This window comes from Lytechinus pictus, chromosome 11 (genome assembly GCF_037042905.1).
Source record: "Lytechinus pictus isolate F3 Inbred chromosome 11, Lp3.0, whole genome shotgun sequence".
NCBI lineage: Eukaryota > Metazoa > Echinodermata > Echinoidea > Temnopleuroida > Toxopneustidae > Lytechinus > Lytechinus pictus.
This window is the reverse complement of record NC_087255.1, coordinates 13,257,452-13,276,933: the sequence shown is the minus strand read 5'-3', so window position 1 is coordinate 13,276,933 and position 19,482 is coordinate 13,257,452. Positions and strand designations below refer to the sequence as shown.

At 37.7% G+C, this 19,482-nt stretch overlaps 1 protein-coding gene across 1 annotated transcript in view; it reads right to left on the bottom strand.

The window, feature by feature from the left end:
• Window positions 1-8,106, bottom strand: part of LOC129271797 (uncharacterized) — a 130,486-nt gene extending 122,380 nt beyond the window's left edge. The window contains exons 1-10 of the mRNA XM_064106821.1: window positions 8,030-8,106; window positions 7,101-7,184; window positions 6,058-6,117; window positions 5,260-5,340; window positions 4,579-4,647; window positions 3,123-3,200; window positions 2,594-2,638; window positions 1,731-1,808; window positions 1,177-1,200; window positions 684-704 (exon numbers count right to left, since the gene is read on the bottom strand). Of these exons, the coding sequence (XP_063962891.1) occupies window positions 684-704; window positions 1,177-1,200; window positions 1,731-1,808; window positions 2,594-2,638; window positions 3,123-3,200; window positions 4,579-4,647; window positions 5,260-5,340; window positions 6,058-6,117; window positions 7,101-7,128 (484 nt within the window). The 5' untranslated portion in view covers window positions 7,129-7,184; window positions 8,030-8,106. The remainder of the gene's footprint in view (window positions 1-683; window positions 705-1,176; window positions 1,201-1,730; window positions 1,809-2,593; window positions 2,639-3,122; window positions 3,201-4,578; window positions 4,648-5,259; window positions 5,341-6,057; window positions 6,118-7,100; window positions 7,185-8,029) is intronic.
• Window positions 8,107-19,482: the final 11,376 nt, after the last annotated feature.

Below are 19,482 nucleotides of genomic sequence, written 5' to 3'. Positions count from 1 at the left end.
ATATAAATCTAACCTTAAACCCTCTGTCTGAGATATGGAGCAAACGTCGTGTCTCACCGAAAAGACGGGGGGACGTAGAGGGAACTGCATGAGAGCATCTTTAAAATAAAAGCATATTAGTACCCCTGATATGAAATTGGTAGTCCCCCCTATGAAAGTACACTTCACCCCCCCCCCCCATCCACATGAAGATGCTTTCGATTATGAAACGTCAGTGCACCCGCATATCGGAGACGGCTTGCATTAAAGTACACAAAATAATAAGCACAAACAAAATTTAACCCAGGCCCACAATCATATCAATTTCAAAAATACAAACAATTAGGTTATTCAAAAGTACCATCAGGGTGGACCCAAGATTTTCCAAAAGTGGGTGGGGGCACATTTTCCCATGGTAAAACATTCATGAATATATTGAGACAATATTTGACAGGTCAGTAAAAACCCTGTATTATTAGCCATTAGTGTTTGACATGTTTGAAGTACCATAGTCTATGCGGGGAAGATTTTTTTTCATGAATTGCTTGGTGACAAAACTGAAAAACATTTTTTTTTCTTTGCAATTTCAATATGAGATATGTACATGGAAGAATAAAGGATAGCATGCCAATCATAATATGTCAAATGTCAATTTACTTCTTAAAAGGAGAAAAATATGGTTAGTTACATGCAATGTTACTCACCTCCTCTTGGTACTTGGTCGTCTGTATTGAGAAGAGTTTTCGTATTAAAAAAATACAAAAAAGTTAATTAGATGATAGAACTTCGTCATTTCTTGACCATTTTCTGTATTTGAACTATCAGTTTTGAGAGCAGATTTTGAACTTTTTATTTATTCTTTGTTTGTGGTAAACATTTATGATTTGAGATTATCCTAACTTATTTTGTGTGCATTGAATGCGACAAAAAAATTTAACTTTTTTTATATGTTCTTTGTTTGAAATTCAATTACCGCCCGCCTAGCGAAGTTTTTTTATCATTTCCTCAAACTGTTTGTACACACTGCTGCGTGAATGAGGAATCATCTAAATTGTCCGATATGAAAGAGGAGGCCCTAAGCTCTACAATGATGCGTCGTTTGTCTAATATGTTTATGATAAAGTTATGATAAATTATCTATAATTCTGGGTTTCTGGTTTAATTTTTTTGGGATGTACTTTACTATTCTCCACTCACCTTCCTCCACAAAACTGGCGGATGCTGCATTATGAAATATTAGAAAGAAAATGTTTGTCATTAACTTTATGCTCTTAGCATGAGTGAGTTGCTACAATCTTCCCTCGCATGATTATTCTAATCATAAAAAAGGGAAAAATTTGAATTTAAAAAATAAAGAAAGAAAACTGAAGACTATAAAATATTGATCTTGGTCGTTTAATTGATATGATTTCGTTGATCAAAACATACATTCAACATAAACATGAAATGAAAATGCATGGCAGTAAATACAAATAAAATCAAACCAAATGGATAAACAGATGCAAAATAAGAAAAGATATCATAGATCTTGAAATGCCACCCACCCCTTTATCCCCCCCCCCCCCCCTCAAAAGAGGAAACTTAGAATTGTGATATTCTGTTTTCAGCTATATATTTGAATAATAATTTGTTTTCCTGTTACATGCAATATTGGGCGCCATTTCATCCGGTGTTTATTTGTAGCGTCTTTAAGCGATTAAGTTTTCTACTGCTATTTTACATATTTAATAAAATGAAGAATGTCTACATACTTTTATGATCCTGTGAACCAGATTGTGTCTTTAGTTTAACCAATATTCCGACAGGAATTGTTGTGCCTCCAGTCCGCACTGAATAGGAGAATAAAAGAAAAAAGAGATCATCATGGCAGGCTCTTCAATGTTGATAATACAAAGAATAATAACAACAACAATAATAATCATGATAATAATAACAAGAAGAAGGAGGAGAAGAATGGTAATGATAATAATATTAATAATAATTATAATAATAATAACATTGATAATAATAATAAATATCAATAGTGTGCGAGGCTTGTTTTATTAAATTGTTTGTAGGGCAATACATGTGCTTCTTAAAAACGTATGTTTTAAGACAGATTTGAATCTGTACGTCGAAGTTTTTTATTGATCTGATATCATACAGGTTGTTTGGGTGTAATTTTCTCAAAACTTCTGTCACCAAAGGTCTTCGATTTGCTGGTATTTCAGATACTAGGAGATCCTTTGATTGTGAACAAAGATTTTGCCTGGGTTGATATTTCTGATTGAGATCACCCTTCTCCCTTTTCTTTTATTTCTTTTTCTTCATTTTTTTCTCTTAGTCGTGAAAATTTTGTGCGTCCCTGGTGTCCTCAAGACCCCCATACACCATTCTGTATGCCAGTGCTTTTGTACATGTATAAATATAATGTGACAAATAAATAAACGAATAGATAGATGGATAGGTAGATAGAAAGATATATAGATATATGAATAAATAGATAAATGAATAAATAGATAAATAAATAAATAAAAAAATAAATACATCAACAAAATAGATGAAAATAGATAAATAAATGAATTAATTAATTAATTAATTAATTAATTAATTGATTAATTAATTAAAAATTCACCTGACGTTTGTCTTGTCCTTGTTGGGCTTGGAGCAGTTTCGACATCTTAAAAAAAAGTAAAGGTATGTAGCTTCAAAATTTATATAAATATGGAATTATGTGTCCAAAATTGATGATACAATCATTTTCGTTCCACATTCAGTGCCCTACTCTCCTCAACAAATTAGCATGGAAATATCCATCAACGACATTTTCTGACCAAACCATTCAGATTCAACTTTCACAACCACATGCAAGGCCAATTGTCTCAAACTGTTCATAATGAAATCTACAAGCATTCATTATCTTCATGAACATTTTAGGGCAAGTCCTAAATTTCTAACGGATATATGAAACTGCATGATGTGATATCGTAATTCAAATTTGTAAATTTTCAATTGCTTTTTTTCATATTTGCAAAACTTTCAGCATTTATTGCCCGTGATCAATCAATAAATTTTAAACGTATCCTTTCAGTGGTAGCCTCATAAGCTTTATCTAATGAATATCAACTTTGATTGATATAGTTCGGACAATTCAAGCATATTACCTCCAATTTCTGCGTCAGTTTTTATCGCGGTCAGAAACAAAGCAGACAAACTCACGGTCGATTTCTGATTGAATGTACCTGCCAGAAAAGAAAATGATAAATATATTAAAGGTCAAGTCCACCTCAGTGAAATGTTGATTTGAATCATAAGAGAAAAATCAGACAAGCACAATGCTGAAAATTTCATCAAAATCGGGTGTAAAATAAGAAAGTTATGACATTTTAAAGTTTTGCTTATTTTTTACAAAATAGTTATATGCTCAATTTAGTCACATGCGAATGAGAGACTCGATGATGGGCCTCACTCACTATTTCTTTTGTTTTTTATTGTTTTAATTATACAATATTTAATTTTTTACAGATTTGACAATAAGGACCAACTTGAGTGAACCATTTAATGTTAAATAATGGTAGTTCCACATGTTCAGTGAGAAATAAATCTTTGTTCACATGACAATGAGGAGAAAATTACAATATTTCATATTTCTTATAATAAAATACAAAAGAAAAAGTGAGTGAGTGATGTCATTGGTTCCTTCATTGGCATACCGACCGGGATGTGCATATAAGCAAAAAATGTAACATGTTTAAAGGGTCATAAGTTTATTATTTTACATCATATTTTGATAAAATTTTCAGTGTTACGCTCGTTGGATTTTTCTCTTTTTATTCGAATTAACTTTTTGTTGGGGTGGACTTGTCCTGGAAAATTGGGAGCCCCAACATGGGCCCCAAAGATTTGCTGGGGGTCTACCGTCGGTGTGTGTTATAGGCAGTATCCCCTGGAAATCAGGTACTCAGTATGCTAAAAAAGTAGAAATTTAAACAAAATCACCTTTGTAATCAAAATTTTTCGTTTGTCGTTTTTATCTTACAAAGCAGCACCTCCTATTTAAAAAACCGTTCCCAGTGCCCTCGTTACGATGGTATAACAGGATTTACTTTATACGGTTTCTATCTATATGCAAATTATGATATTTTATTCCGTGATTCTATTTACACGGTTATTATTTACATGCACATTATGATAATTGATTCCGGGATTTGATCATATTTTTCGATACATTGATGCATGTATAACGTATGAGATGTGGATGTTCACCGCCGGCTATACAGGTTTGAAACTGTGGCCAAACGAACTTAAACCCAACTTTGATTTTCAACCAATCAATGGTGGAGTATTTTGGGACTTGCGCTTCATTTTTTGACTTGCGATTAGACCCTGGTTTAGACGCAATCCCTTGGCGACGGGTCCTATTGGATAATGTACAATATTGTAAACAGAAATGATGAAGCTCACTGTTTCTGTTCTTTTTAGGGTTTTTTCCAAGATGTGTATTTCTTCAAATTCATTTCTTTTTGTCGGATTGAGAAAATAATCAGAGGCAGACCAAGAGCCAATTAATCTGATGTGACCTGCGCTGGGCTGTACGTTTTGATCACAAATGTGGATTACCTGTTCCAACTCTGCCATTCCTTGTTTGAGGTGCTTCAACTTCGCTATCCCCAGTTTCAACAGTTGCAGCTAAAGATCAGAGATAACAAAATTAGATCATGTAGATAGTCGTTTCTGAGTGAGCAATCCTACAGAAATCTAGCGTGTATAGCCTAAATTAAAACTTTTGGTGAAATGAGCGAAATAATTGTTGATATGTGGATTGTGAACTGAAGGAAGGGCAATAATTTGTTTTCCCCATTGCATCATTCTAGGACATCAAATTCAGCTTTGAAGTTTCCAAGCCAGAAAAATGTTTATATTATTCAGCGGAGCATTTCATCAACATATTTGTTCGACAAGTTGTCGTTTCTGACAACTTTACTTGATTAAGATTGGCTGCAGAAGCACTGTTCCTATGGTAACTGTCGGATAAATCAGGGACCTATTGCATAAATCGTCCAACAACTCCTTTCATGAAACGCTCAATAGGACAAAGAATTCTAATTTGAATTATTTAGTTATATTTTTTTTCATGATCTCCTTTCTTTTATTTTTAATTTCCTTAATCCTCTTTTTCGTTTATTTTCACTACTTGAAAAACCTTTTCCTACCCCCGCTCTCCCTGTAGTTATTCTGAAGATAACAATGACGAAGATGGTGCGAAAGAAAAATAATCATCTAAATCATTAGGTAAGTTACCACTCTGAACATTAGAGCTACTGAATACTCCAGATCCACTTTGAACACCAATGGACTGAATAGTCCCGCTTCCAGTTGAGCCTGAACAGGAGAAAACATTTTGGAAAATGACCAATAAAAAGATAGGAAATCAGAAGAGAATGGGTTTAAAAGTCTATGTTAATTCTTAAAAAGTATTAATCCTTCATTCCCAAATGTTCCTTTCAAATTTTGATGGATTGATTTATCTGAAGAGTTTTGAGTATGTAAATAGTGCATTTTCATAAATATTCTCATCCGGGGAATTTTTCTCATGTCTAAGTGTGCAAATATATTGAGAGGCCTTATGAGTATAAGAGATCTACAAGATGGTAACGATGAAAACGATGAAATCGTGAGCCACTAACAAGGCAGGGGTCGGGCTCCCAGACGTTTCCAATTATTTTTTTAAAACAAAAAAAAATGAAAACACACTGAATAGAACAATAAAATACAAAGAAATATTTTTGTAATATATATTTTTATATAATCATATATTTCACAGTAGATTTGCTAAGAATCCCACAAAAAGAATATTTTGACCTTTATTAAGTTAGATAAGAACCATGACTTGAAGCATGAATATATTATGCATAAATTAGTATAATCAATGAAATAAAAAAAAATATATCACAACATTAACTAAGACAATTATAAGCAGTTTCGTAGACTATGCCGCAAGATACAAGCATGCGTGCCCATTTTTCTATTGACGGCCGTGATAACTAAAGAGGTACATTATTATTTATCTGTCTAGTGGTAAAGGGGTTAAATTCATACCTGGCTGTGAAGGCCTACCACGTTCACGCGGCGTTTCAACTTCTGCATCTCCGATTTCGGCTTGATTAGGAAGAAAGTAATGAATAAAGTAATGAATGAAGTAATGTCGATATTGCATGGGCACTAACCTCCATCCATCCATCCTGCCCCCCTTCAAATTATGCTATGTAGCACAGAAAGGACATTAACCCACAAGAAGTTTATAATCATAATGTAGGTAACCATGGGGCCCCATTTACCAATACTTCATTTTCCCCACCCCTCCTGTTTCTGTATTCTTTGTTTTGTATATTGCTTGTAGAAGTACGGGCCAATTCTATTATTTTACGGGAAAAACAAAAATAATGATAAACAATGCGTCTTTGTGGGTCTATTTGTCAACAAAATGAACATAATCATTTTTTTATAGAATGCTAGTAAGGATCCTAATGACATGATTAAATGGATTCTACACGTGATGAACAGTCAAGCGAGCGAGGCGAGCGTGCCAAAAAATGACCTTTTCGATTCAGAAATCTAATTTTGTGATGAAGTTTGACATAATATTCAGTATATATCATACTTCACCCTTTCCTTTTCTTTCCTTTCCCCCTATTTAATGGACATGAAGCTTTTGGGATTCGATCCATGGCCCCAAATTAAAGCACCCTATATCTATACGCCAGTAGTTCGTATAATTCTTGGTAATGCCCTCGAGGATGTGTATTATTAGCCTATATCAGTCTGAAGCACTGGCATACCGGTGGGGGTGGGGCTTTGGATCCATATACCCCCAAAAAAATTTACGACTAAGCATAAAGGGAGAAAAGGATAAAAAAGGTAAGGAGGTAAAATATGAGATCATATTCTGACTATTATCTCGAAATCCATCACAAAAATAGATTATTTTATCATAAAGGTCAACATTTTTGCTTGCTCGCTTCGCTGACTCACAGCTGTGTAGAAAATTTTACCCGGCATGCGCCATGTCTGGCCCACCAAAATTTTCTTGCTAAGTCTACAGTATAACTGCTAAAGTCCAACAATACAAAATCACTACTTACGAGAATCTGGTACTTCAGCGGGAACCATTTTGAACTGCCCTCCCGAACTTTGAACAGGGGTTTGTCCAAAAAGTCCTCGTAGACCTGTATGAAAGGCGAAACAAAAACTGTATATAAAACTTTCAAGCAAAGACAATCTATTTCTTGATGATTAATTTCAGTTTTATTTACGCAGGGTAGCCCTACCAGTTATCTCACTGATTTACAAAGAGTCCTGTCTCACAATAAAAGAGACATAGCAATATTTTATACAAAAAAATTGTATTATGACATACAAAACAACCAAAATAACATTTGGTAACGTTATGACAATTAAGTAAACTACAGAGAGAGAAAAAAAAAAACATCGAGTTCTGTTTACTGTGAAATATTTTATATTTGCATGAACAAGTTGATGTACAGAAAAAAAAACAGTCAAACGCAACACTGAAAGTTTCATCTTAACCGTATTTCAAATTTGTTCATTTTCACAAATAATTAAGGCTGTGCATAACACGGGGGGGGGGGGCTATAAAGACACACAGCAAATATCCACTATGCATTTTATCATTTGAAATTATTTTCCTCCTATTCCGTTAACAAAATATAGTAACATATGGTTTGACTCCAAATACAATTATGTATATACTTTGTTATAGGTCATTTAAAACAGTTCTTCGTTATTGGCCTAAATTTTCTATAAATCTACAGAATTTAAAAAATACATTTTTCATGATAATAAAATGGCGACATAGGAGTGTTTTACATATATGGGTCTCTCATTTGCATATTACTCATTTGGGGGTATTTATAGCCGTTTTGTGACGTAACACAAAATTTCAAAAGAGGTCATGACTTTCTTACTCTGATTCTGGTATCTTCTGTTTTATGCTTGCTTGAGTTCATTAGATATTTATTTCATGTTCGATAAGCATTAGTGGTCTACTTACTGCTGTCGCTAGATCTTGCATTAGTAGAAAAAACTCCTCCAGTTGTCTTGGTATATTTGCTTTTAATAAGTGCTGCCAGAAGGCCCGTTGCTGTATGAAAGAAAGAAAAGAAAGAAAGGATTTGCGCTGTTTTCTGGTCGAACGACACATGACACGATACGGTATAGTTGGAACTCGTCTATGACGTGCCCTCCATGCCACAAACCTTCATTCATTCACTCACTCGAGTGAGTGAATGATTTGTACGTATCTTACCATCACTCACTCGGTAGAGTGAGTGATGGTACAGTTTTATCCAATCAGAGTGCTAGAATCGTATTGGAGACCCCCTCACTGCAGCGGAAGTACATCCACTCGGGTGACTGTACGAGCACTCACCCGTGGATGGGAAAAGTGGTTGTTTTATAACCACTGTGCCTGTAGAGCGGACAATATCCCTTTTATGTGGGTCAGAATCTTACTTGGCGTCCAACTGCGATAGGTATTTCTTATCGCGTTGTAATAGTCTACTCACTCAGACCCACTTTCGAAACAAGTGATAGCGGATTATCATTTGGTTGAGAAACGGGCAATGTTTATTCAAAATTCACATGTAAGCTGTATAGCAGCCTGTTATTCATTATTGCATCTTTGAAATATGTGCCACAAGATCTACAAAGTTACTTTCAGTATATAAGGGAATGAAAATTCAGAGCAAAGTTTACGTCAAAATAACAAGAAAATTGCCCCCATGATATGTATAGGCACTATGTTATTTGTATATATTTATCTGCATAAAGTAGTTATGAATACAAGTGTAAAGTAACGAGGAATATGGTAACAAAATGTTTGCCAATCATGAGTGTGAACATGCAACCCTTGCGAGGTGAAGACGAAGTGGCTGCTCTCGGAATCGGCATTCATTCACTCACTCCCCTGCAGCCATACGGGTCACGTGATTGCGCTTAAAAGCAATCACTCACTCCGCTAGATACATCCACTAGGTCCATATGAGTCACGTGATTGCTCTTTGTAACAATCACTCACTCCTCTGCAATGCTCAGATATTGCCCCATCGTCAGGCCACGTGATTAGAAATGCCAACATTAATAATACGCCTTTATATTGGAAGATGAAAGCAGATCTGTGACTATGTATTTTTGTATATATTTATCCTCATGATGCGAAGTACAAAGGAATATGGTAACAAAACGTTTGCCAATCATGAGTGTGAACATGCAACCCTTGCGAGGTGGAGACGAAGTGGCTGCTCTCGGAATCGGCATTCATTCACTCACTCCCCTGTAGCCACGCTCACCATACGGGTCACGTGATTGCGCTTAAAAGCAATCACTCACTCCGCTAGGTACATCCACTCGGTCCATACAAGTCACGTGATTGCTCTTTGTAACACTCACTCTGCCAGGTACATCTACTCGGTCCATACGAGTCACGTGATTGCGCTTAAAAGCAATCACTCACTTCGTTAGATACATCCACTCGGTCCATACACGTCACGTGATTGCTCTTTGTAACACTCATTCTGCCAGGTACATCCACTCGGTCCATACGAGTCACGTGATTGTTCTTTGTCACAATCACTCACTCCTCGGCAATGTTCAGATATGGCCCCATCGTCAGGCTACACGTACGTGATTTTAAATGCGGACAGTCATTTTTTTTTGCTCCTCTTCTGGTTACAATATACACGATGGTTTTTAACTAAATGCTACGTTTTTGTATTGCAAGATGGAAGCAGATTTTTAGACATTCGCCCCCTCGCCCCCTCCCTTAATTGTGTGTCTTAAATTTAGTCAACAAATACAAATATTATAAATATAACCATATCGGGTTATTCCGTCTTAATGAAGGGCCCTAACCATATCGGGAGAGATTAATGCAACGATGGCGACTGCATTCTCATTCAAGATAGATCGATGTACAAGTATGTTTCAAGTTTTCATTTCCCATTTAATTTGAAGAATAATCTTTTCCTTGAGTCTCTTTAAAGAATATGACACAGATGAGATAAATTTAATAAAGTCTTCCTTGTGATTATGTATTTTGTATACATTTATTTTCATAAAGTAATTTGATTTTGATTTGAATTTATTTTTCTTCTACATAACAATATAATATAACATAAATGTAACAAACATATATTGACAATAAATTAGGTATAAATCATTTAGCATAAAATTAATAGCAGAAGATGGATTGCCATAGTAAGCAAAAAAATGCTTGAAAAATATGCTTGAAAAATATGACAAATTAAGAATACCATTGTGAAGAAAAGAGGAATATGGTAACAAACGATTGCAAATCATGAGTGTGAACATGCATCCCCTGTGAGGTGGAGACGAAGTGGCTTCTCTTGAAATCGGCATTCATACACCCACTCCCCTGCAGCCAGGCTCACCATAAGGGTATACGTGATTGCGCTTAAAAGCAATCACTCACTTCGTTAGATACATCCACTCGGTCCATACGAGTCACGTGATTGCTCTTTGTAACACTCACTCTGCCAGGTACATCTACTCGGTCCATACGAGTCACGTGATTCCGCTTAAAAGCAATCACTCACTCCGCTAGATACATCCACTCGGTCCATACGAGTCACGTGATTGCGCTTAAAAGCAATCACTCACTTCGTTAGATACATCCACTCGGTCCATACGAGTCACGTGATTGCGCTTAAAAGCAATCACTCACTTCGTTAGATACATCCACTCAGTCCATACAAGTCACGTGATTGCTCTTTGTCACAATCACTCACTCCTCGGCAATGTTCAGATATGGCCCCTTCGTCAGGCTACGTGATTTTAAATGCCGACAGTCATTTTATTTGCTCCTCTTCTGGTTAAAATATACACGATGGTTTTTGACTGAATGCTACGTTTTTGTATTGCAAGATGAAAGCAGATCGTTAGACATTCGCCCCCTTGCCCTCTCCCTATTGTGTCTGAAATTTAGTCAACAAATACAAATATGATAAATATAACCATATCGGGTTATTCCGTCTTAATGAAGGGCCCCAACCGTATCGGGAGAGATTATGGCAAAGATGGCGACTACATTCTCAATCAAGATAGATCGATATACAAGTATGTTTTAAGTTTTCATTTTCCCCTTTAATTTGAAGAATAACATTTCCTTGAGTCTCTTTAAAGAATATGACACAGATGAGATAAATTTGATAGAGTCTTCCTTGTGACTATGTATTTTGTATACATTTATTTTCATAAAGTAATTAAGAATACCATTGTGAAGAAAAGAGGAATATGGTTACAAACGATTGCAAATCATGAGTGTGAACATGCATCCCCTGTGAGGTGGAGACGAAGTGGCTTCTCTTGAAATCGGCATTCATACACCCACTCCCCTGCAGCCAGGCTCACCATAAGGGTCACGTGATTGCGCTTAAAAGCAATCACTCACTTCGTTAGATACATCCACTCGGTCCATACGAGTCACGTGATTGCTCTTTGTAACACTCACTCTGCCAGGTACATCTACTCGGTCCATACGAGTCACGTGATTGCGCTTAAAAGCAATCACTCACTCCGCTAGATACATCCACTCGGTCCATACGAGTCACGTGATTGCGCTTAAAAGCAATCACTCACTTCGTTAGATACATCCACTCGGTCCATACAAGTCACGTGATTGCTCTTTGTAACACTCACTCTGCCAGGTACATCCACTCGGTCCATACGAGTCACGTGATTGCTCTTTGTCACAATCACTCACTCCTCGGCAATGTTCAGATATGGCCCCATCGTCAGGCTACGTGATTTTAAATGCCGACAGTCATTTTTTTTGCTCCTCTTCTGGTTACAATATACACGATGGTTTTTAACTAAATGCTACGTTTTTGTATTGCAAGATGAAAGCAGATTTTTAGACATTCGCCCCCTCGCCCCCTCCCTTGTGTGTCTTAAATTTAGTAAACTAATACAAATATTATAAATATAACCATATCGGGTTATTCCGTCTTAATGAAGGGCCCTAACCATATCGGGAGAGATTAATGCAAAGATGGCGACTGCATTCTCATTCAAGATAGATCGATATACAAGTATGTTTCAAGTTTTCATTTTCCCCTTTAATTTGAAGAATAACATTTCCTTGAGTCTCTTTAAAGAATATGACACAGATGAGATAAATTTGATAGAGTCTTCCTTGTGACTATGTATTTTGTATACATTTATTTTCATAAAGTAATTAAGAATACCATTGTGAAGAAAAGAGGAATATGGTTACAAACGATTGCAAATCATGAGTGTGAACATGCATCCCCTGTGAGGTGGAGACGAAGTGGCTTCTCTTGAAATCGGCATTCATACACCCACTCCCCTGCAGCCAGGCTCACCATAAGGGTCACGTGATTGCGCTTAAAAGCAATCACTCACTTCGTTAGATACATCCACTCGGTCCATACGAGTCACGTGATTGCTCTTTGTAACACTCACTCTGCCAGGTACATCTACTCGGTCCATACGAGTCACGTGATTGCGCTTAAAAGCAATCACTCACTCCGCTAGATACATCCACTTGGTCCATACGAGTCACGTGATTGCGCTTAAAAGCAATCACTCACTTCGTTAGATACATCCACTCGGTCCATACAAGTCACGTGATTGCTCTTTGTAACACTCACTCTGCCAGGTACATCCACTCGGTCCATACGAGTCACGTGATTGCTCTTTGTCACAATCACTCACTCCTCGGCAATGTTCAGATATGGCCCCATCGTCAGGCTACGTGATTTTAAATGCCGACAGTCATTTTTTTTGCTCCTCTTCTGGTTACAATATACACGATGGTTTTTAACTAAATGCTACGTTTTTGTATTGCAAGATGAAAGCAGATTTTTAGACATTCGCCCCCTCGCCCCCTCCCTTGTGTGTCTTAAATTTAGTAAACTAATACAAATATTATAAATATAACCATATCGGGTTATTCCGTCTTAATGAAGGGCCCTAACCATATCGGGAGAGATTAATGCAAAGATGGCGACTGCATTCTCATTCAAGATAGATCGATATACAAGTATGTTTCAAGTTTTCATTTTCCCCTTTAATTTGAAGAATAACATTTCCTTGAGTCTCTTAAAACAATATGACACAGATGAGATAAATTTGATAGAGTCTTCATTGTGACTATGTATTTTGTATACATTTAATTTCATAAAGTAATTAAGAATACCATTGTGAAGAAAAGAGGAATATGGTAACAAACGATTGCAAATCATGAGTGTGAACATGCATCCCCTGTGAGGTGGAGACGAAGTGGCTGCTCTTGAAATCGGCATTCATACACCCACTCCCCTGCAGACAGGCTCTCCAAACGGGTCACGTGATTGCGCTTAAAAGCAATCACTCACTTCGTTAGATACATCCACTCGGTCCATACGAGTCACGTGATTGCTCTTTGTAACACTCACTCTGCTAGGTACATCCACTCGGTCCATACGAGTCACGTGATTGCTCTTTGTCACAATCACCCACTCCTCGGCAATGTTCAGATATGGCCCCATAGTCAGGCTACGTGATTTTAAATGCCGCCAGTCATTTTATTTGCTCCCCTTCTCGTTACAATATACACGATGGTTTTTAACTAAATGCTACGTTTTTGTATTGCAAGATGAAAGCAGATCTTTAAACATTCGCCCCCTTGCCCCCTCCCTATTGTGTCTGAAATTTAGTCAACAAATACAAATTTGATAAATGTAACCATATCGGGTTATTCCGTCTTAATGAAGGGCCCCAACCGTATCGGGAGAGATTAATACGAAGATGGCGACTGCATTCTCATTCAAGATAGATCGATATCAAGTATGTTTCAAGTTTTCATTTTCCCCTTTAATTTGAAGAATAACATTTCATTTAGTCTCTTAAAAGAATATGACACAGATGAGATAAATTTGATAGAGTCTTCCTTGTGACTATGTATTTTGTATACATTTATTTTCATAAATTAATTAAGAATACCATTGTGAAGAAAAGAGGAATATGGTAACAAACGATTGCAAATCATGACTGTGAACGATGCATCCCCTGTGAGGTGGAGACGAAGTGGCTGCTCTTGAAATCGGCATTCATACACCCACTCCCCTGCAGACAGGCTCACCAAACAGGTCACGTGATTGCGCTTAAAAGCAATCACTCACTCCGCTAGATACATCCACTCGGTCCATACGAGTCACGTGATTGCGCTTAAAAGCAATCACTCACTTCGCTAGATACATCCACTCGGTCCATACGAGTCACGTGATTGCTCTTTGTTACACTCACTCTGCCAGGTACATCCACTCGGTCCATACGAGTCACGTGATTGCGCTTAAAAGCAATCACTCACTCTGCTAGATACATCCACTCAGTCCATACGAGTCACGTGATTTCGCTTAAAAGCAATCACTCACTTCGTTAGATACATCCACTCGGTCCATACGAGTCACGTGATTGCTCTTTGTAACACTCACTCTGCCAGGTACATCCACTCGGTCCATACGAGTCACGTGATTGCTCTCTTTAACAATCACTAACTCTGCTAGATACATCCACTCGGTCCATACGAGTCACGTGATTGCTTTTTTCACAATCACTCACTCCTCGGCAATGTTCAAATATAGCCCAATCGTCAGGCTACGTGATTTTAAATGCTGACAGTCATTTTATTTGCTCCTCTTCTGGTTAAAATATGCACGATGGTTTTTAACTAAATGCTACGTTATTGTATTGCAAGATGAAAGCAGATTTTTAGACATTCGCCCCCTCCCTTGTGTGTCTTAAATGTAGTCAACTAATACAAATATTATAAATATAACCATATCGGGTTATTCCGTCTTAATGAAGGGCCCCAACCGTATCGGGAGAGATTAATACGAAGATGGCGACTGCATTCTCATTCAAGATAGATCGATATACAAGTATGTTTCAAGTTTTCATTTTCCCCTTTAATTTGAAGAATAACATTTCCTTGAGTCTCTTAAAACAATATGACACAGATGAGATAAATTTGATAGAGTCTTCCTTGTGACTATGTATTTTGTATACATTTATTTTGATGAAGTAATTAAGAATATCATTGTGAAGAAAAGAGGAATATGGTAACAAACGATTGCAAATCTTGAGTGTGAACATGCAACCTCTGTGAGGTGGAGACGAAGTGGCTGCTCTTGAAATCGGCATTCATACACCCACTAGCTCCCCTGCAGACAGGCTCACCAAACGGATCACGTGATTGCACTTAAAAGCAATCACTCACTCCGCTAGATACATCCACTCGGTCCATACTAGTCACGTGATTGCGCTTAAAAGCAATCACTCACTTCGTTAGATACATCCACTCGGTCCATACGAGTCACGTGATTGCTCTTTGTAACACTCACTCTGCCAGGTACATCCACTCAGTCCATACGAGTCACGTGATTGCTCTTTGTCGCAATCACTCACTCCTCGGCAATGTTCAGATATGGCCCCTTCGTCAGGCTACGTGATTTTAAATGCCGACAGTAATTTTATTCGCTCCTCTTCTGGTTAAAATATACACGATGGTCTTTAACTAAATGCTACGTTTTTGTATTGCAAGATGAAAGCAGATCTTTAGACATTCGCCCCCTTGCCCCCTCCCTATTGTGTCTGAAATTTAGTAAACAAATACAAATATGATAAATATAACCATATTGGGTTATTCCGTCTTAATGAAGGGCCCCAACCGTATCGGGAGAGATTAATACAAAGATGGCGACTGCATTCTCAATCAAGATAGATCGATATACAAGTATGTTTCAAGTTTTCATTTCCCCTTTAATTTGAAGAATAGCATTTCCTTGAGTCTCTTTAAAGAATATTACACAGATGAGATAAATTTGATAGAGTCTTCCTTGTGACTATGTATTTTGTATACATTTATTTTCATAAAGTAATTAAGAATACCATTGTGAAGAAAAGAGGAATATGGTAACAAACGATTGCAAATCATGAGTGTGAACATGCATCCCCTGTGAGGTGGAGACGAAGTGGCTTCTCTTGAAATCGGCATTCATACACCCACTCCCCTGCAGCCAGGCTCACCAAACGGGTCACGTGATTGCGCTTAAAAGCAATCACTCACTTCGTTAGATACATCCACTCGGTCCATACGAGTCACGTGATTGCTCTTTGTAACACTCACTCTGCCAGGTACATCTACTCGGTCCATACGAGTCACGTGATTGCGCTTAAAAGCAATCACTCACTCCGCTAGATACATCCACTCGGTCCATACGAGTCACGTGATTGCGCTTAAAAGCAATCACTCACTTCGTTAGATACATCCACTCGGTCCATACAAGTCACGTGATTGCTCTTTGTAACACTCACTCTGCCAGGTACATCCACTCGGTCCATACGAGTCACGTGATTGCTCTTTGTCACAATCACTCACTCCTCGGCAATGTTCAGATATGGCCCCATCGTCAGGCTACGTGATTTTAAATGCCGACAGTCATTTTTTTTGCTCCTCTTCTGGTTACAATATACACGATGGTTTTTAACTAAATGCTACGTTTTTGTATTGCAAGATGAAAGCAGATTTTTAGACATTCGCCCCCTCCCTTGTGTGTCTTAAATTTAGTAAACTAATACAAATATTATAAATATAACCATATCGGGTTATTCCGTCTTAATGAAGGGCCCTAACCATATCGGGAGAGATTAATGCAAAGATGGCGACTGCATTCTCATTCAAGATAGATCGATATACAAGTATGTTTCAAGTTTTCATTTTCCCCTTTAATTTGAAGAATAACATTTCCTTGAGTCTCTTAAAACAATATGACACAGATGAGATAAATTTGATAGAGTCTTCATTGTGACTATGTATTTTGTATACATTTAATTTCATAAAGTAATTAAGAATACCATTGTGAAGAAAAGAGGAATATGGTAACAAACGATTGCAAATCATGAGTGTGAACATGCATCCCCTGTGAGGTGGAGACGAAGTGGCTGCTCTTGAAATCGGCATTCATACACCCACTCCCCTGCAGACAGGCTCTCCAAACGGGTCACGTGATTGCGCTTAAAAGCAATCACTCACTTCGTTAGATACATCCACTCGGTCCATACGAGTCACGTGATTGCTCTTTGTAACACTCACTCTGCTAGGTACATCCACTCGGTCCATACGAGTCACGTGATTGCTCTTTGTCACAATCACTCACTCCTCGGCAATGTTCAGATATGGCCCCATAGTCAGGCTACGTGATTTTAAATGCCGCCAGTCATTTTATTTGCTCCCCTTCTCGTTACAATATACACGATGGTTTTTAACTAAATGCTACGTTTTTGTATTGCAAGATGAAAGCAGATCTTTAAACATTCGCCCCCTTGCCCCCTCCCTATTGTGTCTGAAATTTAGTCAACAAATACAAATTTGATAAATGTAACCATATCGGGTTATTCCGTCTTAATGAAGGGCCCCAACCGTATCGGGAGAGATTAATACGAAGATGGCGACTGCATTCTCATTCAAGATAGATCGATATCAAGTATGTTTCAAGTTTTCATTTTCCCCTTTAATTTGAAGAATAACATTTCATTTAGTCTCTTAAAAGAATATGACACAGATGAGATAAATTTGATAGAGTCTTCCTTGTGACTATGTATTTTGTATACATTTATTTTCATAAATTAATTAAGAATACCATTGTGAAGAAAAGAGGAATATGGTAACAAACGATTGCAAATCATGACTGTGAACGATGCATCCCCTGTGAGGTGGAGACGAAGTGGCTGCTCTTGAAATCGGCATTCATACACCCACTCCCCTGCAGACAGGCTCACCAAACAGGTCACGTGATTGCGCTTAAAAGCAATCACTCACTCCGCTAGATACATCCACTCGGTCCATACGAGTCACGTGATTGCGCTTAAAAGCAATCACTCACTTCGCTAGATACATCCACTCGGTCCATACGAGTCACGTGATTGCTCTTTGTTACACTCACTCTGCCAGGTACATCCACTCGGTCCATACGAGTCACGTGATTGCGCTTAAAAGCAATCACTCACTCTGCTAGATACATCCACTCAGTCCATACGAGTCACGTGATTTCGCTTAAAAGCAATCACTCACTTCGTTAGATACATCCACTCGGTCCATACGAGTCACGTGATTGCTCTTTGTAACACTCACTCTGCCAGGTACATCCACTCGGTCCATACGAGTCACGTGATTGCTCTCTTTAACAATCACTCACTCTGCTAGATACATCCACTCGGTCCATACGAGTCACGTGATTGCTTTTTTCACAATCACTCACTCCTCGGCAATGTTCAAATATAGCCCAATCGTCAGGCTACGTGATTTTAAATGCTGACAGTCATTTTATTTGCTCCTCTTCTGGTTAAAATATGCACGATGGTTTTTAACTAAATGCTACGTTATTGTATTGCAAGATGAAAGCAGATTTTTAGACATTCGCCCCCTCCCTTGTGTGTCTTAAATGTAGTCAACTAATACAAATATTATAAATATAACCATATCGGGTTATTCCGTCTTAATGAAGGGCCCCAACCGTATCGGGAGAGATTAATACGAAGATGGCGACTGCATTCTCATTCAAGATAGATCGATATACAAGTATGTTTCAAGTTTTCATTTTCCCCTTTAATTTGAAGAATAACATTTCCTTGAGTCTCTTAAAACAATATGACACAGATGAGATAAATTTGATAGAGTCTTCCTTGTGACTATGTATTTTGTATACATTTATTTTGATGAAGTAATTAAGAATATCATTGTGAAGAAAAGAGGAATATGGTAACAAACGATTGCAAATCTTGAGTGTGAACATGCAACCTCTGTGAGGTGGAGACGAAGTGGCTGCTCTTGAAATCGGCATTCATACACCCACTAGCTCCCCTGCAGACAGGCTCACCAAACGGATCACGTGATTGCACTTAAAAGCAATCACTCACTCCGCTAGATACATCCACTCGGTCCATACTAGTCACGTGATTGCCCCTAAAAGCAATCACTCACTTCGTTAGATACATCCACTCGGTCCATACGAGTCACGTGATTGCTCTTTGTAACACTCACTCTGCCAGGTACATCCACTCAGTCCATACGAGTCACGTGATTGCTCTTTGTCGCAATCACTCACTCCTCGGCAATGTTCAGATATGGCCCCTTCGTCAGGCTACGTGATTTTAAATGCCGACAGTAATTTTATTCGCTCCTCTTCTGGTTAAAATATACACGATGGTCTTTAACTAAATGCTACGTTTTTGTATTGCAAGATGAAAGCAGATCTTTAGACATTCGCCCCCTTGCCCCCTCCCTATTGTGTCTGAAATTTAGTGAACAAATACAAATATGATAAATATAACCATATTGGGTTATTCCGTCTTAATGAAGGGCCCCAACCGTATCGGGAGAGATTAATACAAAGATGGCGACTGCATTCTCAATCAAGATAGATC